Below are 23,354 nucleotides of genomic sequence, written 5' to 3' on the forward strand. Positions count from 1 at the left end.
TTAATATTTTACTCTTATTAATGAAACAATAGTAATAACATTTCACTACTTGTCCGTAATCATCGTTACTTTCACTACTCCCGCCGTAATCATTGTGTTACTGTCACTACTGCCCCATTAATATTGATAATTTCACTACTCCCGCCATAATTATTGTTACTTTCACTATTGCTGCATTAATATTGATTATTTCACTACTCCCGTTGTTTCTACCACTCTCACTAATCTCGTTGATAATATTATTGCTTTTACTATTCAAATGAGTGATTACTATCATATAACTATATTTAATGTTACTGCAATTCTTTTTTTACTGACAAAATTACTTTTACTACTTAGGCACGCAATTTTAAGAGGATTATATATTTATATAGATATATTACATATATGCATTAAATCAAATCGAAAGAATTATGCAATATTATATATTATGAAATCTAACTTGAATTATTTATAACCTACTTATTATATTTTTGTACGTTAAATAATTAACATCTCTATACATCTAAGAAAGTATAAAGTTTAATAAAATTGCATAGATTTTAAATTTAATATATAATTTTATGATGATAATAATTAATACCATAAGTGTGCATGTTTATACTAATTGGTTATTTTATTTTAAGAAAATTGACCGTCTTCTAGTCTTCTATAAATATTTAGGAAAATTACCAGATATTTTCTTTCTTTTAGTCTCCTTGAAATTGACCATCTTAATTAATTATTTTATTTTAAGAAAATTGACCATGTTTAGGAAAATTACCAAACTTTTATATAATTTAATTTTAACCCAAACTATATAATATTTGCATTGAGATCCTTTAATCGGGTCCATCACACGGTGCTACTGATTTAAAACTATATAGTATAATTAATTTGTATAACTTTCTTTAATTACATTGAAATCCCTTGGTTTCTGGATTTAATATATAGTATTGATTGATTATATTCCCTCTATTCATCTTTTTATGACCTATTTCAATGTAATACTCTTTCATACTTCGTATATTGAAGAAATGGGGTGATAAAGTTGAATGAAGGAGTACTATTTAAAATGGTAAAGTTTGAATATTTAAGGTATTTGTAAAACAATTAAATTGTTTTTATTTTTTGTGTATTTTGAAAAGAGAAATTCTCGGGTACACCAGGTGTACCATGTCATTGTACACCCTACCCAATGAGAATATTAGAATTGAATAAATTCTCCATAAATAAATAATAGAACATAAATACAATACATAAACTTAATAAAATAAAAACTAAGACATCTCATTGGTTAGGGTGTACGAGATTATTGTACACTCGATTGACCTTAGAGCAATAGCAATAGAAAAACTCTATATAAACTCTATATTACCAAAAAAAAAAAAAAATTTGTTGAAAACCCTAAGCAAAATACAGCACTTGGTTGTTGGAAAGAGGTTTCCTTATCAGCTCGCATTGCTAAAGTGGTTGGTGTAAGTCACACTCCTTTTTTTTTATCCTTAATTTCTTACTGTCTCTATTTTTAATTATTATTATTATAGATTTATAGCGATTGCTCCCTCAAATTCTTAGAACTGGTTCAATTATCCACATGTGTTGTTCAAAATGATATGTTGATGGCATTTAAATTTTAATTAGATTATTACCCTTGTTGTGCAGCAACAGTGAAAACATGTCCTACAAATATTCTTACAAGTTTTCCAGAATTGAGTCGAATAAGGAGTTAATTGAGATTCTTGAATGCGATGACAAAGAACGATTCTTGCCACTGCTCTCAGCTTATGATGATTGTTTAACCCTGTTTCTTGTGGGGCGTGTTGCAAAATTTCATGCCAAAAACTGTTTGCTCGCATTGATCCAAGGAGAGGGGTGTGAATCTGTCCTTGAACTTTATGCTAGAACAGCACCCAACAATCCCCAAATACCGACACCTCTTGCGTCTGTCACATCCACATTCCATCAAGCTTATGATATTATTGACTTATTGCTCAACCGAGGGACTCTTGATTATGCTAACATTAAGTGTAATGTCCACCCACGTGATGTTTTTAATCTCTGTCCACTAGATCGTTTGCTCTTCCATCTAAGGTACTGTACTGATAGCCATGATCATTTCCGTAACTCATAAGGCCATGATCCTGACTCGTATTTTTCACTTATGGTAGTCGTTTGCCGCATCTGCTCCCATGGAATCATTGCAGCTCCATCAACAAACTTATTATTTTACTTTGCCAATGGGATACGGTGGGTTATTTCTGTATATCTGATTCTCTGTCATCAAACTTATATTATTTTACTTTGCCAATGGGAAATGGTGGGTTGTTTCTGTATCTCTGATCCTTCGTCATCAAACTTATTATTTTACTTTGCCAATAGGAAATGGTGGCTTGTTTCTGTATATCTGATTCTCCGCCATCATCAAAGTTACTATTTTACTTTGCCAATGGGAAAAAAGTGGGTTGTTTCTGTATATATGATTCTCCGCCATCAAACTCATTATTTTACTTTGCCAATGGGAAACGGTGAGTTGTTTCTGTATATCTGATTCTCTGTCATCAAACTTATATTATTTTACTTTGCCATTGGGAAACGGTGGGTTGTTCCTGTATATCTGATTCTCCGTCATCAAACTTATTATTTCAAAAAACGTTTTATTTAAAACAACCCCTTTTTCGCCTGTAACTTGGCCTAAAATCCTGCTGATAGTATGTTCCTGTCTCGTATTATAGAAATCACGATTGGACTGTGCACGGTTGCTGGTTCCACACACTCGTGGGCTCAACGATATTGCATGGACATATGTTATGGATGGAAATTTGGCAGCATTGGGGGGTTTGCTTCTTGTAGCCGGAGAAAAGGTCTTGGTTCCAATTGATACGGGTATTCTGTTTTCTTCCAAATTTCGAAGTTCAACAATTCGTTATCGCATAATGGATATGATGCGAGAGTTAAGCTCTAACGGTGATCTTGACGACGACGGACTTGTGTATCAGTCCATGCTTATATCTGCCTGCAAGTTATTTGATATTTTTGACAAGGCTGGTGATGCCTTGAGGTTATATTGCAGTTCAATCCACGAACATGTATGATTTAAACTCCAAATATTATATTATTCAATTAAATGATAGCTTTTAATTTAATTTAATTTAATTTAATTTTCTGACAGGTTCCTCCCCACAAAGTATTGACTGAGGTTGGTACTATACTTAAGAATGCTGGTTATGCTCTAGAGCCAAGAGACCTTGACCTGAGAGATTGTTACAGGTTTGACTGTTTGCTCGCTTTCATTATATTTTTTTTTTATTTTTTCATTATATTTGCTTCTATATTTTTTTTTTGCTTAATAGGGACTGCCCTGAGGTAAGAAAACCAAGTGTGTTCAAGCTGTCAGGTCCTGGAAGCCCGAACAAGAAATACCTTTCACCTTCTTCTCTAACTCCGCCTCAAGCTTCTCGTGCAACTCTTCAAAATTATCCTTATGTAAGTTTTAACATGACGGCCATCATATCTCCTTCAGAAAACGTTATATATGCGTTCATCTACGGTTGATAGTGTAAAACTTGTGTCTTTTGATTTCAGCATGGAAATTGCCAGTTATGGAACAAGATTAAGTCAGGTCCAGTGCTAAGTTTTCGGCCTTCTGCTGGTCCACGGCTACTCAGTACAGCAGCTCGTCATGTCGAGCATGGTGTTCCAGGCATTCTACAAAAGCATTTGGCGTACATTGCCTTCAAACTTAAGAGAGGGATTAAGTTTTAATTGTCAATTGTCGTCTACTTATTCGTGTCGACGTATTTCTCTAATGTATTTCGTATACGGTATTGTCTGACCTATAAAACCTATATCTATTTGACTTTACTAGTTTTATAACCGTCTGATAAATTATGCTATTTACAAAAAAAAAAAAAAAAAAATTATATTCAATTAAAAATAAAATATTTGAATATACATTATTGTTCTTTCATGTACATGTTATATTCTTTCGGGTACTTTTTCCATATTTTTTCTATTACATACCCTTTTTGAAAGAAAATACAACACTTTCTTGTTTTCCTCTTCCTTCAAAACTTCATCAAATTTGTACCAAATTGATCAATCATGAATGATAATTGTCATACCAAAAACGTAATAATGCTAGTTTCACCTACAGTAAGTCTCGTCTCTCTAAAGTTTTTGTATTTCACTTATTATGCATCAATTTCTCATTATCAAATTAATTAGATATCCAAACAATTAGGGCTAATTTTCCCAATTAATATTTCATGGGGATGGGGTGACTGTGGAGGGTGGATGGTCGGAGAGGGGGTGGCTGACACAAATACTATTCTGCAAGCAGTTGTATAATAGGATTGTACAACTACCTCAAAGTTCCCTTGCACAAAATTGTTGAACTATTTTACGAAGTTATTGAGCTTAATAATTATTCTGTTAAGCTCAATAATTTTGTTCTATACCTTGATAATTTCGTTAATAGAGCTCGACAACTTTGTAACGAAGCCAACTACATTAAATAAGTTGTATATACAACAAATTATATAATAGATTAACTGCCGTAGCTGGAGTAAGCTATTCCAGTTCATGGACTATACATCTGAGGTAGTACCTCTTATTGTTTATTTTCTGAGTTTTATTTTAAAGTTTTTGAGTTCTACTTTAGTATAAAGTTTTTGAGCACATTTACTAAAACATTACACTAAAAAACTATAATATTGCTCAAAAACTATATTTATAAATGGTAATATGCTCAGAAAAAATGTATATATGCTCAAAAACTACAAGGTCTGAGGTACTACCTCAGATGCGTAATCCTTTTTTCTCAAGCTATTCCTACAACAACAACAACATCAAAGCCTTAATCCCAAAATGATTTGGGGTCGGCTGACATGAATCATCCTTTCGAACCGTCCATGGGTGAACGCACGCCTCAAAATGCGAATAAGAGTAAGCTATTCCTAATGTGAACATATTACATTAAATTATTAAAACGACCGTATTAAGATGCGTACAACAGTAGATACAATATTACATAATCCGAGTTTAAGAGCAAACCACCTTACTAACTTATTACTTGTCACAGAAATCTAATCCTATTAATAAATTTCATAGGAATATAACCCAAATGCCTAGGCACGGGGCTGACACTAGTACAAGCAAGTGACTTGCTCATATCCCTGGCTTGACAAGCTTCGGTGCTGTAGAGTCGTCCTTGCAAACATTTTGGGATTGGTAATCTTTGTCCAAAATGGGCATTCATCTTATTATTCGAGCGTATCTGAAAAAGCATGATCTTAAAGCAATCAGAAATCACATACCCTACTTCCAAACGGAGGGAGTATAATCCAATCTAATGTTTGAGCTTTTAACATTGACAACTTGTTTACAATACCACTCTCTCATGGGCGCACTAAGTGAGAATCAATTAGGAAACAATGAGTCCATTTTTGAAATAATGGTCAAAAATAAAATATTTATTGTTTTGGGTCGGTTTTGAAAATATTTGTCAAAATGGTGTCCACGTAGGCTCGGTATTCAAAAATAAACGACAAATACTATTTTTGACCATTATTTCAAAAACTTACCAAAACGACCAACAAGCTCCCACGGGTGTGCATCTATTGAATCTGATACAGCACGACCAAGATATTCCCTATAGATAGAATTTTACAACAAAAAAAAAAACCTGAGAAAGTGAGGATGAAATAGACCAACGAATCTCACTAAAAAGTTAACAAGCACATACTTATTCCTGGGAATACAGTCGTCTAAATTCATATCCTGCATGCCCACTATGGCTTTATGTTTTACCAGCAAGTAACAAATATCCTCTATCATATCATCTACAAAAACCTGAAAGAGGTAAAAGTAGTATCAATCAATTTTATCTATAAGATAATAAACTATTCTATTTCCAAAATGATAGGAAAAGAGAATCAACATACGTATTTTTTCATTGAGCTACGATATGAGCTCAAATCATCACCGATTAGCTCAAACAGAGTAAGTAACGTTTGCGCATCCTTGAGACAACATTTCCACTCCTTTTGTTCAAGGCAAAGCTCACCTTGGGCAAGTAAATCGATTTCACTCGTTATATAATGGTGTATCGTCAAACCTGCCAAAAGAAATAAAATATATAAATGGGATATTCTCTCGTGTACCCCTCAACTTTTTCATTTTCTATGATATACCCCTCTTTTCATGCAAAAAACTTTGACCGTCAATAACTCTTGGCTACAAGTTCAGAATACGATAACATTTTTTTCCAAATTGACCGTATTTAAGAGGTCTTCCGTTTGAAAAAAAATTCACCGACATCTCAACTCGTAGTCGGGAATTATGGTCGGTCAAAGTTTATTCGTTAAAAAATGTTTGACCAACCATAATTACCGGCTAAGAGTTCAAAAAGCGGTGAATTTTTTTTCAAATTGAAAGCCTTGATGAGATAATTGGTTTGGAAAAAAAAATTACCGTTTTCTAAACTCGTAACAGAGAATTATTGTTGGTCAAAGTTTTTTTGCGAAAAACGAGGGGTACACCATAGAAAACGAAAAAGTTCAGGGGTACACGAGAGAATATCCCTAATAAATTTAGCTCAACCCTCCATTCTTTAAAAAAAAAACTCCAAAGGAATTGATAATGGACATTTACCACTGTCGAATGGAGCTATAACCTTTTCACGAGCAATCAAAAGCAGAGCTGTAAACTGTTTCAACCCTCCATTCTTTAAAAAACTCCAGGCAATACCGTTGATTGAATCAGTGTATTTGACTAGCACTCCTAAAGAGTCCAACACTGGTTTCTATAATAAATCCAGTAAAGTACAAAAAACAAGTAAGATATTAATAGGAATAATTATAATAGTTAGGCCTCAACTATCACCTTAAGGTTTTGGTTGAGATGTTTCATCTATCATGGTATTAGAACCACCGTGACCGGGTTCGAATCCTGGCAACCTCAAAACTCCTCAAAAACTCTCGAAGTGGAATTCCAGCACACAGTACGGAGGAGTCGGTGCACAACTAACCACTCTTCAAACCCAATGGGCATTTGAGTGAGGGAGCGTAATAGTAATAATTATATTAGTTATGTCTCAACCATCATCTTAAGGTTTTGGTTGAGATGGTTCATCTATCAGATATTGCGCAAAAAAAAAAAACGAACAACAAGGCTAACCAATTACGAACCGTTTCCCACAGGCAGAGTAGCATAACAAGTTTGATGAGAGATGTTTCTCGCTTCCACGAGTATAGGTGGTCCATGACACTGGAAGTAGTTAGCAAAGAACCAAACTAAGAAACACTTAAAAAAGTGAACTAACAATCTTGAATGGTTAAGAAAGCCAAAACAACCTCAAGTTGATAAGAAGAAAATGAATAGGAAGGCCGTCAATTACACCAATGGTGCAGTAGACATTGGCGAGACAAGTAGCACCACATTTTGTTAGCATTAGGTCGATAAGTTGGGGATCTTCAGGGCAACTATGTGCAATGTAAGCAAGAGGAGTCACACCGCTATCAGGCAACTTTGCTGAATCAAATGTAGGATGCATATTGCAAACTTCTCCTCTTATCAAGGCAATCAAACATTTTAAGGCATCGGATTCCACACACTTATTCACCAACGAGTTGATAATATCGAGATCAATAGGCTGCTGATCTCGAAGCTGATTTACAAAAGAAACATCGTCGTCTGATTCAAGTAAATTCTCAAGCCTAGTAGAAGATAACCCTTGGTATTTATTTGTTGTCATGGTTATTCCCTTATTTTCTAAATACTGCATATAAGATGAGCAAAATAGTCAAATAATATTAATGAATTTACAACAAAGATCTGTTCTTTAACTTTATAATCCTTGCTCACATAATTTACAACAAAGCCTAGTAGATAATCCTTGCTCACATAATTTACAACAAAGATCTGTTCTTTTAACTTTATAATAGCCCAAGACTTCAACTTTACACATGAATTTTCCAAAATGAATGAATTTTGGGCGGAAAAAAATAATTACTTGGAAAATTCATGCTAAATAACCAAAGTTAGTTTTTGTTTTCTACTCAATACAATTTTTGAAACAAGTAAATAATCAAACAAAACCAATAACTGAGTAGGAAACCCTACTTGTTTTGCAAATCAAAGCGCTAGAAGACGAAAATCCAATTACCGCTCGAACAATCGTAAATATTTCTCCCAAGGATGAGAGTGTAGGGTTTTTAGAGAGTGATTGGGAATGATAACACGAATGATTTAGAAACACAATTGATTAGTCTTATAAATTAAGGTAGCATTTTTTATTTTTATCTTTATATGATTTTAATATTTAATGTGATTTTCATAATAATCAATGTATATATATAAAATAGGCTTTTTTCAGGCATCGTGAGAAACTCCAAGTCTTATAAAACACTTTAAATAAAAATAAATTCTAAAGATAATCAAGAAAAATAAAAGATAATATATATATATATATATATATATATATATATATATATATATATATATATATATATATATATATATATATATATTATACACACACACAAACACTAACAGTACATTAACAGAATAAACAAATAAATAAAAAAAAAAATTTAAAAAAAAAAAATTCCATCGTCTACATTAGGAATATATGTTATCAGCAATCAGTTACACTATTATTTAACATTAGCTAGAATCCTAATTAGCTATAATGGCTAATTAATTAGTTATACGGAGTAGTATATATAGTTGTACCCATTATGCTTTTTCAACAACTATTGTATAGTCTATTTTCTTTGTTCGTATTTTAATGGAGTTCTTTTGTTTTGTGCTTTGTTCATATACTGACCTTGAGCTAATACGTAGCTACTATCACTTTTTCTATATTGCGCAGTTAATATGTAGCGGTATTTATATTTGTTTTAATTGATTGATTATGCAACATCTAATATAGTTTGTTGTTTTCGCAGATACAATTACAATATATTCTTAAATTCGCATTATGTGTAACTTTGTAAATGGTAATTTTTTTTTTAATGATTTGTTTGAATTACATTTTCTGAACATTTATTTACGCCTTTTGTCCGATCGTTTGTTTGCATTTGATTAAAATAACGTACCCTCACAAAGAATAAAAAAGAGAAACAAATGATCGACACAAAAGGGAGTATCTTTTATATTCTATGTGAAAAGTGTTTAATCAAAGCTAAGCAAGCAATTGAGAACGATAGATAGATGTTATTTTTATATAACATTGTTATTGTTATTATGCAGGGTATATATAAACAAAAAGAGTTGTCAAGTGTTCTGGCTAAGACGATCGCTCGGTTACGCCTACATAGCACGAACGTACATGAAGTAGATGAATTCATCCGAACTACAATATTAGAAGTCCAATTATTTTCGTTGCGTAGAACTACTATTGTAAGAAATTGTTTTGTTAATTAAAGATAAGTATACAACTAAAACTATAATATTTGTGCATACTGAAACTTTTGCTTGAATTACAGTGTGATCAACTCCACGTGGTTTACCAATACAATTGGAAGTTTACAAAAAGTGTCAAATGTTTAGTTAGAATCGATATGGCATTGTTCTCACAAGATATCAATAACTACTCTTAATAGTATGATGCTGATTATTGTTTTGAATGATTATTAGCTTTAGTCTTACCAGCCACTCATAGGTGCATGAAGAAGATCTTTCAGTATATATGAAATGAATAAACACCGTAACAAACTACATGGGCAAAAATACCAATACAAATAGAAAGGGTTTTAGTAATAATTAGGATTTTTACATTCATAAGTTGCTACAATGCGGTTCTAATAGAAAAGAAGATTTATTTAGTAAAACCACGTAATTCTAATGAGAATTACCTATATAAGGCAAAACTCCTTGAATTGAAACAATCAACGTACCGTTCATTACTTGGAGAAATTATTGGATCTTAATTTTATGCTTATGGTCTTTAGGGTTAGTATAGGTATAGGTAGATGTATTGCTGGACTATCAGAAGATACAGTAGAATATAGAGGGATTATATATTCCTAGACATAAGCATTTATAGAGTTCTAAACAAAATATACTCCCTGCTATTCGCTATAATGTTCCCTCTTTCTTGAAATGGATTATTCAAATAATGTTCCCCTTTTTTTTTTTGGTAACTTTTACTCTTATTTTATTCATCCCTCTCTCCTATCACCAAATCCCACACAACTCTTTTACTCTTATTTTATTGTTTTCCTTAATATTTTGGCCCCACAATTCCTTATTTAGCTCATAATAATTCATCCTTCTCTCTTATCACCAACCCCACCAATGTCGTTTATTCATTTTTAATACTCCCTCCATATCATACCAATGGTAACATGGTAAAAAATGGGATTTTTAAGAAAAAAAAAAGGGTAAAAGAAGGGGCAAAGATGGAAAGTAAGATGAATATAAGAAGGATTAATGTTGGGTTGGTGAGAGGCCCATTACCTGACATTTGTGTAAATATAAGAAGGATATAAGAGTATTATTGTAAGAAATTAGCCCATTTATAGTATGTTACCATTGGTATGGTACGGTTGTATTAGGTAAGTGTTACCAGTAGTCTGGTATGGAGGGAATAGAATTCATTAAGTATCGTGCCAAAGACAAAACCTATGAGATTAGTTTTTATTATCCCATTCACTTTAATTGTCGATACATTATCTACTAACATTTTTGAAAAAATTCACTTAAAACAAAACATTATTTACTTACCGTGCAACGCACGGGCATGAAATCTAGTTGTACTTATTTTATCGTATAATATTAAAACCATTTTTTATTAGTATCCCGTTTTATAATATAGCTGTACTACTTTTATTACTTTTGTTTTAATACATTTTTTTCATCGGATTATATTTGATTTCTCAATAAAACTTAAAAGACGGTAAACCCTAAAATAGAACAAAAACATACAACGAGTTGCACTTGTGGTTGTTGAAAAGAGGTTTTCTCAATTCTCATCATCTCTATTAAGACTGTAAGTCATATTCTTCTCTTTGTTATGTTAGTTTCTTCAGTCCGTCTTGCTCGTGACAGTCACAAGCTTATTTCTCACTCAGATTCTTTGAAATCGTCCCGTTTGTTTAAATATTCCTCATAAATACAGAAGTGTAATTTTTTGAAAAACATCAAAAACACAAAGTCTCTCGGTTATTGAGAAAAATGGTTAATATACTCCCTACGTCTCAATACAAAAAGGGAGTATGCGTTGTTCATAATGGTAAGGAGTGTTTGATTAGATTATTAGCCTTGTTGTTTGAAACAGTGAAATGATAGGGGAAACCTTTTTCAACATTTTCGAGAATGAGGAGTTGATTGAGATTCTTAAAAGCGATGACAAAGAACGGTTCTTGCCGCTGCTCTCAGCTTATCCTGAATGTATAGACACGTATGTTGTGGGGAGTTGTGCATATTTTCATGCCAGAACGTGTTTGCTCGCAATGATTGAAGGAGAGGGTTGCGAACCTGCCCTTGAACTTTATGCTAGAACAGCACCCCAAGATCCCAAAATACCGACACCTCTTGCGTCTGTCACATCCATATTCCATGAAGCTTATGATATTATTGACCTATTGCTCAACCGAGGGCCTGTTGATCATGCCAACATTAAGTGTCAAATCTTTCCAGTTGATGACGTTTGTATGTGTCCATTGGAACGTTTGCTCTTCCCTGTAAGGTACTCATGTCCGCCTTCTTCATTCTTATTTACTCTCTTTTCATTTTCGTAACTCATCTCATATAATTTCATGATTCTCACTCGTATTTTTCACTTATGCTAGTCATATGCCGCATATCCGTGAATGGGATCATTGCACCTCCGTCATCAAACTTATTATTTTACTTTGCCAATGGGAAACGGTCGGTTGTTTCTGTATATCTGATTCTCCGTCACCAAACTTATTATTTTACTTTGCCAATAGGAAATGGTGGCTTGTTGAGTTGTTTCTGTATATCTGATTCTCCGTCATCAAACTTATTATTTTATTTTACTTTGTCAATGGGGTTCTGTATATGTGATTCTCTGCCATCAAACTTACTATTTTACTTTGCCAAATGGGAAACGGTGGGTTGTTTCTGTATATCTGATTCTCCTTCATCAAACTTATTATTTTACTTTGTCAATGGGAAACGGTGGATTGTTTCTGTATATTTGATTCTGTGTCATCAAACTTATATTATTTTACTTTGTCAATGGAAAACGGTGGGTTATTTCTGTATATCTGATTCTCTTTTTTTTTTTTTGTCTGTAAATTGGCCTAAAATCCTGCTGATAGTATGTTCCTGTCTCGTATTATAGAAATCACGTTTGGACTGTGCACGGTTGCTCGTTCCACACACTAATAGACTCAACGATATTGCATGGTCATATCTTACGGATGGCAATTTGGTATCACTGGCGGCTTTGCTTCTTGTAGCCGGAGAAAAGGTCTTGCTTCCATTTGATTCGGGTATTCTGTTTTCTTCCAAATTTCGAAGTTCAACAATTCGTTATCGCATAATGGATATGGTGCGAGAGTTAAGCTCTAAGGGTGATCTTGACGACGACGGACTTGTGTATCAGTCCATGCTTATATCTGCCTCCAAGTTATTTGATATTTTTGAGAAGGCTGGTGATGCCTTGAGGTTATATTGCAGTTCAATCCACCAACATGTATGATCAGCTGATTACAAACATTATACTCCGTATATTTATATTATTCACTCAAATGATAGCTTTTAATTTTAATTTAATTTAATTTTCTGACAGGTTCCTCCCCACAAAGTATTGACTGATGTTGCTACTATACTTAAGAATGCTGGTTGTGCTCTAGAGCCAAGAGACCTTGACCTGAGAGATTGTTACAGGTTTGAGTGTTTTGATCGTATTCTTGTCATTGTTGTTTTGGTTGTTGGGTGTCTTAGACTTAGACCGGTCAAATTAAGACCCCACCCGCAAACCCGACCCGTTTTCAGGATCAAGACCCGAAAATTTTGACCCGAACCTGAAATGACTCATTATTTTAGGGTCTAGACCCGATCCGAACGAGTCGACCTGTTGGATCAAAGGTAAATTAAGAATTTTATTAAAATATTAATATTTATATGTTATATTTGAAAAAATAGTTCAAAAAATATTTTTTTTATTACTAAAAATTACAAACACAAACTCCGCCCGTGAGTGTTTTCGGGCATTCGCTGCCGGTCCCAAGCCCGGATAAAGGAGGAGGGTTGCGGTAGGTCAGTGGCAGCCAGCATAAAAATTTAGTCACATTTTATGGACATGAATCGGAATTTGAATTATGGACTAAAAATTACAAACACAATTAGTCACTTTTATATAACTTTTATTATATTTAATAATAATATAATTATTAAAAAACTTTATTTTTATATTATGTCAATATAATTAATGTAAACATTGAATATGATTAAAAAATTAATTTTAAATGTGTTTTACATTTTTTAAAAAATATTTTTTTGATTATAAAAATCGTTAGAAAAAGGTGTTATAAATATTTATTGACCCGTATTCTGGCCCTAACCCGACCCGTGGCCCGTGTGATCCGACCCGTGTTCGACCCGACCTGCCGAACCCATTTGACCGGTCTACTTAGATTTGATGGTCTCCGTTCAATCTCATTCATCTATGCTTCTATTTTTTTTTTTTGCTCAATAGGGCATGCCCTGAGCTAAAAAGAGCAAGTGTGTTCAAGCTGTCCGGTCCTGAAAGCCCGAACTACAAATACCTTTCCTCTTCTTCTCGTACTCGGACTCAAGGTTTTGGTGCAGCCATTCCAAATTATCCTTATGTAAGTTTTATGAGCGTTCTTCGATGATAGTTTCATCCATATTCTGGTTGATGACAGTGTAAAACTTTTCTTTTCAGCGCGGAAATTGCCCATTATTTAACAAGATTAAGTCAGGTCCAGTGCTAAGTTTTCGGCCTTCTGCTTCCGAGCCACGACTACTCAGTACAGTAGCTGGTCATGTCGAGAATGGTGTTTCTTCATGCATTCTACAAAAGCATATGGCGTACATTGCCTTCAGACTTAAGAAAGGGATTAAGTTTTAACGGTCAGCTGCCGTCTGCTTATTTTTGTGTTTGAAGTGTTTCTCTATAATGTACGGAGTATTTTGTAATACCGTATTGTACTAATACAAGTACAGAAACAATATGGCACCAGTAAGGCAAGGGTTAGTTCGATTTGGTCGGATCTAAAAACTGGCTTGACCTTTATCTTACTCTCTATTGCGGCTCAGTGACCGTAATCTCACCCTAGAAACTAGTGATTTGACCCGACTCGTTAACTACCCGGCCCTAACTCCCTTAATTAGTCATTTATATCTACTTTATTTTTTTGCTTGTTTATTGTCTTCATTAGATCGATACACCAATCTGACCGTCTATGTAGATCGACCTCCTTACCCTACTACACTGGTTTGATATTGAATTATAAATATTGTTCGATGTGGGGGTACGACATCCCTACTATCAATTATAATTCTCACCTAAATTTAACTTTTAAATTTTAATGTATATGATTAGAATTCGATGACTGATTTGACTCATAGTCTCATATATCGTATTATTTACCGTACATTTTTATGACACTTCTTACATTTATAATTAAGATAAAATTATCAACCAATTGATGAGACACATCCACTACTCTGATTGTTGCTAATAATTGTTGCTTTATGCATCATCATTACTTAGTGTTGATTGTCATTTCGATGTGATATTTATCGATTATACATTTATACCTATGACAAAGTTAGAAATGGAACTTTGGGCTAGCGAATTTTCCTCTTATAATTTTATATACTCGTGTTTATGTTATTAAGGTCTCATGTTCAAGAACTCGGGAACTATTGAATCGTAAAAAAAATTAATAAATTTTAACTATTTTTCGAGGGTTTGGAGTCGAGTGCTGCCCATTGCTACTAGCCCCGCCCTTAAATTTATACCCTTTTACCCAACTATATTGCACACCGCTAATACCTTATCTCCACTACGTTCCGACAAGAAGAAAATTAAAGTGTTGGAGATTCATGGCAGGTACCAAGAGGATTGGTGGACGAAAATGGAGAACCATTGAACAAGGGAAACATATGCATAACAAAAACAAGCCCTCTAGAGATATACGAGGCATACTATGCACAATTTAAGAGGGATTTTGAGCTATTTTTAAGGTCACGGTCGAGGGAAATGGTCTGTAACGGTCGCATGGTCCTAATATTCTAGGGTAGTTTCAATAGTGATGACACTGATGACACTTTATTTTCTATTTTCTATTTTGTATTTTGTATTTTTTACACTTTAATTTTCTATTTTCGATAGTGGTGGTTCCGTCCCGGTCATTTGTTTACTATTCTATTTTGGATGTCTCAGTCAATTGTTTACTTTTCTATTTTGGAAATGCTTTTGATGAACATTTTGACACTCCCCACCAATTTGGTCTACTTTTCATTCGTTAATTGGTTATCCCCTCTTTTCTTTATTTTTGTGCCAAAATCAAAGGTAAAAAATGATCAGACGGGGGAGTTTAACACTTCATTTCATCTGAATAATTGAAAATGAGATGTTAAAATATACGGAGTAGAAGAAGAACAAACATGAGAAGTGTGACTAGAGAATCAATGGAAGTAGTTAGATAAAATTATGAATCAATAGGTTAAACAATGGACTAGAGAATAAGTGAAATATAAAACTAAGCCCAACGAAATAAATGAGTACAACAATGGAAAATTAAGTGCCAATTAGTGGAGATTAATGATTATATTATCACAAATTATTGTATAGGACTATTTAGGACGCATAAGGATGCTCTTTATTTTCTTTCTCTTGGACCCCCTATCTTCATTCTTGACTAATCCCCCTGATAGCTCTTGGACCTTGGTTCCTTTCAGGAAAAGTGGTATGTCCTCTTTTCATCCTCTAAATAAATTAAAACCCCCTTTTTAGCTCCTGTCAATTCATTACCCACCTTTACCTTTGTGGACAAGATCAGTACCACGATATCCCTCCCCCTACCTTTATTTTGGACCGCTTTTTTTCCCCTTCACATCTCTCTCTCATTCTGACCCAACCTATCCCTCACTTTCCCCTCTCAACTTTCCTCCATTCAGATTCCTTTGAAGACCACCAAAATGACAAACAAACTCTCTCTAATCCAAATTTTCCTCTTCCCTCGCCCTCAATTAGAATCAGAAACCGAACTGACCTTCATCCTCCACCATTCTTACATACCCTCGACGTACATCCCAATGCCGACTCTTTTCCAGAAACTCCCGCCATCAAAACCCGTAACCCACATCATCGTTTTCCACCCGGATGTGATACCTGCAGACTACTTCCAACCCCCACCCCTCACCTTCCCAGAAACTCTAATCAACAAAACAACCTTCATATTCGAACATCGCCTCGTTTCGCCTCAGGTTCCCGTTCCCCTTCTTTGCTCAATACTATCCAAGCCCTTATCCCCTCCCCTGTCGTGTCAGAACTTATGCCTTGTCAACCCCCTCTTGAAAAACAGATGCGTCGCCCCTGCCCATCTTTTGGAGTTAACGGATCTCCAAGTACTCCCACCTGCTCTCATGACCTTTATCCTGTGGTTTGTCCAAACCAACCATCCCCTTCACCCAGACTCAGTGGTCCCGCCTGCCCTCGAGTTCCTGCTGGATCCCTCTCCCATGTTGCCTCGATTGAGAGAAATTTATTCATTGAACTTGACTTAAATATTGAAAATGAAGAATTTGAAGATAAAGAATGAAAATTTGAAGATAGTTGTTGTAGAATTAAATATTGAAATCATGAAACATAGGAAAAGCGAGAAATTAGCTATGGTTTCTTTTGTAGGTTTCTTGGGTTGTATTTGCAGTTTGGTGTATGTTTAAGTTTGGTGTATGTTTAAGAATTGAGAAGTTGCAAACATTTATTGACGTATTGAATAAGTTTGTGTGTTCTAATGTATAATATGTTTGCATTATGCAAATGTTTGTTTATATGCTCCTACATTATATAACAATCCTTAAATTGGTAACATATTGTATCTGATGTTAAAATCTTATAAATAGTAGTTTAATTTAGTGATTATTTTATAAATTTATTTGCAATTATTATTACAACAAAGTGGTAGCTTATCAACTAAAAATGGTGTCATATTGTCCTGCTCTAATAACACTATTATGTTTAAAAATATTTGGGGACTTTATCTTTTGCATGTTATTTGGGTGGTATCGTCCCTGAATGTATGGTAGCTTTATTTGCCAATATGTAACGTGATTTGGGATGGTGACATATTCTACAAGAATATGAACATAATGGGCGCATACATTGCCAAAGGAAATACAACAGGAATGACAATTTGTTTATATGTTTATCTGTTATGTTGCTAATTCCAATATGGTAACATATTGTGCGATAATGAATACATTGCGTAACATATACAATACCATAAGTGATTAACTTTTCAATATGGCAACGGTTTGTGCAAGAATGATAACATTACTTTTAAAATACACTAGCATGAGAGATACACCAATAATGTCAAATGCTCACATATATACCCAGTATGTCACCAAAATGTATATGACAACATATTGTGAAATAATGAAAACATTACTTGTAAAATACACTGTCATAAGAAATATACTAAGAATGTCAATTGTTGATATATTTACTAATTATGGTCCCAAATTATATATGATGACATATTGTGCAAGATTGGAAACACTAATGGCAAAATATAATGCCATAGAAAATACGCCAAGGATGTCAATTATTTACATATTTATCCATTATGTTAACAAATTTAATCTGGTAACATATTATGGAAGAATGAAAACATTCTTTTATTAATCAAATATACACACATTAACATATCGTAAAATGGTTACATATCCTAAAGGAGTTAGTAACATTGTATAAACATACAGGTTATACACCTGTGTTACCATTTTAATCAAATCTAATCAACGCGTATCATAGAAACTAAAATGGCTACTTACTCTGACTAATATGGTTACATATTGTAATAAATATTGTAAAATAGTTAAAAATTCTAACTAAGATGGTACATGATATTTTCATAATATGTTCTAGATATGTCACCGAAAAATACTTGTGTACTCCGGGAGGACGATACTCCTTACACTCAAAAGCAATTTACAAAATAGAATATTTTAATAGCTTGAGTGTAAGGAGTACCGTCCTCCCGGAGTACACAATAATTTTTCTATGTCACCATGTGTATCCTTCTATGTTACCATTTATACACAAATTACCATGATTCATTTTGCTCACATATATTATAATATTAGACAGAAATATGTTACCATATTATTGAAAAACTACTGTTATTTAAAAAAAATGTTCGAAAATATAGGTGCTTAGTAAACATTAACGAAGAAAAAGTGGGATGATGAAGATAGAGATGAAGATTAATATAGAAACAATAAAATCAAACAGACAAATCTAAATTTTTAAATTTTAAAAAAGCAGACATAAAATGGATGAAAAACATACATCAAAATTTTAAAAACAAGCAGCAACAAGTAAAAAACAACAAAGCTTAAAAAAAAAAAAAAAACCAGAACAGTTAAAAAAAAAGAACAATAAAATGATAAACCCTAAGTAATAAAATTAAAAAATCCAAAACAAAAAAAATTTAATGTGTCGTTTTTGAGTTCTTCTTAAATCTTAGGTAGTGTTCTTTTTGCTGCTGTTTTCCTTGCCGTGTTTAAAAATTATAATGAAAGTTGTTTTGGGTTTTTCTTAAGAGTTAAGGAAGAAGATGAAGATGTGGTTTAAAATGGGGTTTGATTAGAAAATGGTTTTTTTTTTTGGGTTTTTTGTTTTTCGTTTCCTCAATTTCTTTCATAAATTAGGGGTTTAATGTAGGTTTGTTTTGAATATGTGTAAAAATCATGGTGAAGAGTAAGAAGATGATGAACATGAACAAGATTTGAATTATTCGTCTTTTTGAAGGGAAGAAAATGATGATGATTTTCTTATGAAGAGAGAAGATGAATAATAATTGATTTTGTAGAAAAATTGTGTACTTTGTAAAAGATGAAAAGAAATGAAAACGGAAGAAAATTGATAATCATAAATTTTGGTAATCATAAACGGATGAAAAGAATAATAATTAATTCACAATGATTATTTCACACTGTGCATAGTCACATCTCTCTTTCATACCTACAACACTCAATTGTCTACTCTACACTTGCTTTATGAGTTTGTTTTTATCCGTTTTCAGACAATATGGTATGTATTTAACATGTCGCAAGCTTGCGACATCTATTGCCGTCACAAATGAGAATTTGTGTAGAGAGAAAAAGGTTTAAGTTTTTTTGGGTGAGGGTATGGAAATGGAAAGTAATGGATAAAAAGTACTGTGTTGAATAAAATTTGTACTACAAAAATAAATTGCGTAAATTTATTATCAATAACTTTTATTCTCATATACTTGCAAGAAGTAAGCAAATTGTTTTTAAGTGAAATATTATTGGCCTACGTATAATTTATAAATTTGTAAATGATAAAATTTCATGTATAAAAAAGTATGAGGGTATATTTGTCCAAAATATTGATTGAGGTCCTTAGAGCTATGTAACTAAATTTGTTTTTATGAAAGTTGAGACCCTTGTAGTGGTTTCTACTCCTATAAATCTCTTCTAATCATACAATTTCCCATAATTTAACGCAAATTACTCTTACAAATAAAAAAGTCCGCCAAAAATTTCTCAGTAAAACAACTGTGTATGAATTTTACCCTTAAACAAAATAAAAAAACTGAAGTTTCAATTGAATAAATAACGAGGATTAACCTTGCGACGAACTAGCACTACCGATCCGGGCCACCTCCGCGTCGGGAATCTGCCGTAGAAGGTAGGAAAGCAGTTGTTTGTCACAAATTCTCATTTGCGACGGGTCAAATACATATCTATGCAATGTGGAAGTAATCATTATAAATAAAAAATGAATTGTTGTTTGCATTACCCATGCACAAAAATCAAACCAAAATTTATGATTATCAATTTTCTTCCGTTTTCATTTCTTTTCATCCTTTACAAAGTACACAATTTCTCTAAAAACACAATTATTATTCATCTTTTCTTTTCATAAGAAAATCACCATCTCCTTTCCTTCCAAAAGACGAATAATCCAGATCTTGTTCATGTTCATCATCTTCTTACTCTTCATCATGATTTTTACACATATTCAAAACAAACCTACATTAAACCCCTAATTTACGAAAGAAATTGAGGAAACCAAAAACATAAAACCCCCAAAAAAATCACTTTCTAATCAAACCTCATTTTTACACCACATCTTAATCTTCTTCCTTAACACTTAAGAAAACCCAAAACAACTTTCATTATAATTTATAAACATGGTAATGAAAACAGTAGCAAAAAGGACACTACCTAAGATTTAAGAAAAACACAAGAACGGCACATGAATTTTTTTTGTTTTGGGTTTTTTGATTTTATTGCTTGGGATTTATCATTTTATTGTTCTATTTTTTTTATCGTTCTGAGTTTTTTGATTTTATTGTTCTAGTTGTTTTTTGTTGTTGTTTTTTTAAGCTTTGTTGTTGTTTACTTGTTGCTCTTTGTTTTTAAAATTTGTGATGTATGTTTTACATCCATTTTATCTGTGCTTTTTTAAATTTTTAAATTTTAGGTTTGTTTGTTTGATTTTATTGTTTCTATATTAATCTTCATCTCTATGTTCATCATCCCACTTTTTCTTCGTTAATGTTTACTAAGCACCTATATTTTCGAACATTTTTTTTAAATGGCAGCAGTTTTCCAATAATATGGTAACATATTCTGTCTATGATTATAATATATGTGAGCAAAATGGACCATGGTAATTTGTGTATAAATGGTAACATAGAAGGATACACACGGTGACATATCTACTTCATCCCAGTCCTATAACATCTATTAGGATATTAAGCCCATTAGGGACGGTTACCAGCCTACCATTAGGGTTGGTCAAATCAGGGTTAAAGTTCCATTAAGATGTGAGGTATTATAAATATACCCCACCATAATCATGTAGATCTCAATTAAATAATATAAATCCTTCTATGCAATTCTCCCCCCTCCATAATCTTATCATGGTATCAGAGTCTCTTTCTTGAGGTCTCTAAAAAACGCTTCCGCTTTCTTGCCGGTAAGCAAAATTGTATAGCGCTCACTGACAAGACATTTAAAATAATAATTTTACTCTTCTTAAAAATAATGCCAAATAAAAGTTGTGATGGTAGATCAAGAGTGCAGGGGTTGTAGTGTGGCAAATCCATTCGTGAACACAATTGTTGGATGTTAATCTATTGTGATGGTTACCTTCCTTTATTCCACGTGTTCATGAATTGATTTTGCCGTCGATTAATTCCAATTTTTTTTAGCACAAATAAAATGTCCTTAAACCCTAAAGAAAAGATAGCCTGTATTTCGAAACTTGAAGGCTTCATTTAATCAGGGTGGTATTCAAAAAAACTGGCGAGTTACGCACTGAAAAAAACTGGCGAGTTACGCATAGAAAAAAAACTGGCGATTACGCAACTGAATTATTTGTCTAGCGAGTCCTATACGCATCAAAAAAAAAAAAGAAAAAGAAATTGCCTGGTGAGTCCTATACGCACCCCTTACCACCTTGTGAAGATGAGAAATTTTATGAAGAATGAAGAAAGATCGGGATGACAAAGTTTTTTTCTTAATTATGATTTTCTTGTATTTCTCCAATCGTAAAGTTCATACTACGTTCTGCCTTTACGATTGTGGGCGGGTATTAGGATATTAGGCCTATTAGGGCCAGCTACCATTAGGGTTGGTCAAATTAGGGTTAAGGTTCCATTAAGATGCGAGGCATTATAAATACCCTCACCATAATCATGTAGATCACAATTCAATAATACAAATCCTTCTATGCAATTCTCCCCCCTCATAATCTTATCAACATCAACATTCAAAATGGTCACATATTATACAGAAGTCCAAACATAAATACTTTCACAAACAATGTAACCACCTTTTGTGTTTTTCTATAATAGTTAAAATGAACACAATATAACCAAAATCCCAACATCGAACAACAACAAAATGTAAAACTATTTTAAAATAAAAAATCCAAAAAAAAAAAGAAAAAAAAAACAGTAAAAATATGCGATAACCAAAAGCATATATAAAGAGAACGAAAAAACAATAAACTAAAATTAAATCTATGAAAAAGAGATAACCTTCTCTGTCATCATCTTTTGCCTTCGTCGCTCTAATATTCTTCTTAATCGGTTGTCGTCTTGCTGATTGTTTCATTGTCACCTTAATGATATTTTAAAAGATAATGTCTTGTGTTTTGGTTGTTTTGTATGGAAATTGTGTTGATTTGAGAAAGAATGAGAGGTTTTGAAATAAGAGATTAGAGAAATTGAAATGTGAGAGAATGAAAAAAATTGAAAACTATCGGTTATGTTAGAGTATGAGAGAAGATGAAAGTTGAAAAGATGAAAGGATGAAATTCCAATAAACAAATGCGCCAATGTAAGAGTATGTGGACACAAATTGTCCTTGGGAAGGAGAAAATATTTAATATTTTTAATGCACCAATGTTGTCAATTCCAATAAACAAATGTGTAGTACACAACCATCACATCCATTATCAAATTCTACTATTCGCCCCGTCGCAAGCTTGTGACGGGTACCCGTCACAAGCAAGACTAATTGAATTTATATATAAAAAAAATGGCTCAGTCGCGTAGATTACATGAACAGACTCGGGTATGTTCATGTGAATTACATGAATGAGCCCAAGTCTATTCATGTAACTTACATGAACTGGTCCAGGTCCATTCCTGTTTTGTGCCTGGGCTCATTCATGTAATTCACATGAATGGTCTTGGACCGTTTCGTGTGATTTACATGAATGAGCCCAAGTCTATTCATGTAACTTACATGAACTGGCCCAGGTCCATTCCTGTTTTGTGCCTGGGCTCATTCATGTAATTCACATGAATGGTCTTGGACTGTTTCGTGTGATTTACATGTATGAGGCCTGAGCTCATTCTTGTTTTTCACATGCTTTGGCCTGGATTTTAACGCAAATCTGACATGCATAAAAATTTTCCGTAAACCTAATAACGCATCGAAAAAAAAAACTTAAAAATTTAGATCCCGCGCAATGAATGCGCGGTATTTGTAGAATTTTTATTTTTAGAAAAAAATTGAACTATAAAATTAATAAAAAAAAATTGAGTATTGTCATAAATGTATATATTTTTAAACAAAATTAAAGAAATTGTTTATAAATTTTTATTAGTATACCTTTTAGTTACAATTTAACATATAAAGAACGATTTTTT

General features: G+C 33.0%; 3 protein-coding genes and 2 long non-coding RNA genes across 7 annotated transcripts; 4 read left to right on the forward strand and 1 right to left on the reverse strand.

Annotated features, from left to right (window-relative positions):
* The first annotated feature begins 1,404 nt into the window (after positions 1 to 1,404).
* Positions 1,405 to 3,074, forward strand: LOC141649984 (uncharacterized). The gene is made up of 4 exons (XM_074458647.1): positions 1,405 to 1,457; positions 1,645 to 2,073; positions 2,151 to 2,229; positions 2,715 to 3,074. The coding sequence occupies exons 2-4, from the start codon at positions 1,658 to 1,660 to the stop codon at positions 3,072 to 3,074; spliced, it is 855 nt and encodes a 284-aa protein (XP_074314748.1). The 5' UTR covers positions 1,405 to 1,457; positions 1,645 to 1,657.
* An 83-nt stretch (positions 3,075 to 3,157) lies between these two features.
* Positions 3,158 to 3,843, forward strand: LOC141646476 (uncharacterized). Its single transcript, XR_012545570.1, has 3 exons — positions 3,158 to 3,249; positions 3,333 to 3,465; positions 3,565 to 3,843. It is a non-coding gene; the product is annotated as an uncharacterized LOC141646476 (long non-coding RNA).
* Positions 3,844 to 4,918: 1,075 nt separating this feature from the next.
* On the reverse strand, positions 4,919 to 22,476 carry LOC141648514 (uncharacterized). Of its 2 annotated transcripts, none has more exons than XM_074457237.1 (8): positions 22,236 to 22,476; positions 7,335 to 7,759; positions 7,170 to 7,248; positions 6,634 to 6,784; positions 5,925 to 6,097; positions 5,726 to 5,832; positions 5,565 to 5,632; positions 4,919 to 5,257 (listed from the first exon to the last, which is right to left on the reverse strand). In XM_074457237.1, exons 1-8 carry the CDS (start codon positions 22,248 to 22,250, stop codon positions 5,244 to 5,246), a joined length of 1,032 nt encoding a protein of 343 aa, XP_074313338.1. In that variant the 5' UTR covers positions 22,251 to 22,476; the 3' UTR covers positions 4,919 to 5,243. The 2 variants fall into 2 exon arrangements, with proteins under 2 accessions (XP_074313338.1, XP_074313339.1); XM_074457238.1 differs by lacking the exon at positions 22,236 to 22,476 and adding an exon at positions 8,104 to 8,179.
* LOC141646477 (uncharacterized) lies at positions 10,902 to 11,860 on the forward strand. Its single transcript, XR_012545571.1, has 3 exons — positions 10,902 to 10,975; positions 11,264 to 11,674; positions 11,778 to 11,860. It is a non-coding gene; the product is annotated as an uncharacterized LOC141646477 (long non-coding RNA).
* LOC141646478 (uncharacterized) lies at positions 12,264 to 15,234 on the forward strand. 2 transcript variants are annotated; one of them, XM_074454353.1, is made up of 5 exons: positions 12,264 to 12,649; positions 12,746 to 12,843; positions 13,655 to 13,787; positions 13,865 to 14,052; positions 15,038 to 15,234. In XM_074454353.1, the coding sequence occupies exons 1-4, from the start codon at positions 12,497 to 12,499 to the stop codon at positions 14,048 to 14,050; spliced, it is 570 nt and encodes a 189-aa protein (XP_074310454.1). In that variant the 5' UTR covers positions 12,264 to 12,496; the 3' UTR covers positions 14,051 to 14,052; positions 15,038 to 15,234. The 2 variants fall into 2 exon arrangements, with proteins under 2 accessions (XP_074310454.1, XP_074310453.1); XM_074454352.1 differs by lacking the exon at positions 15,038 to 15,234 and having other exon boundaries at positions 13,865 to 14,273.
* Positions 22,477 to 23,354: the final 878 nt, after the last annotated feature.

Source organism: Silene latifolia, chromosome 3 (genome assembly GCF_048544455.1).
Source record: "Silene latifolia isolate original U9 population chromosome 3, ASM4854445v1, whole genome shotgun sequence".
Taxonomy (NCBI): Eukaryota; Viridiplantae; Streptophyta; class Magnoliopsida; order Caryophyllales; family Caryophyllaceae; genus Silene; species Silene latifolia.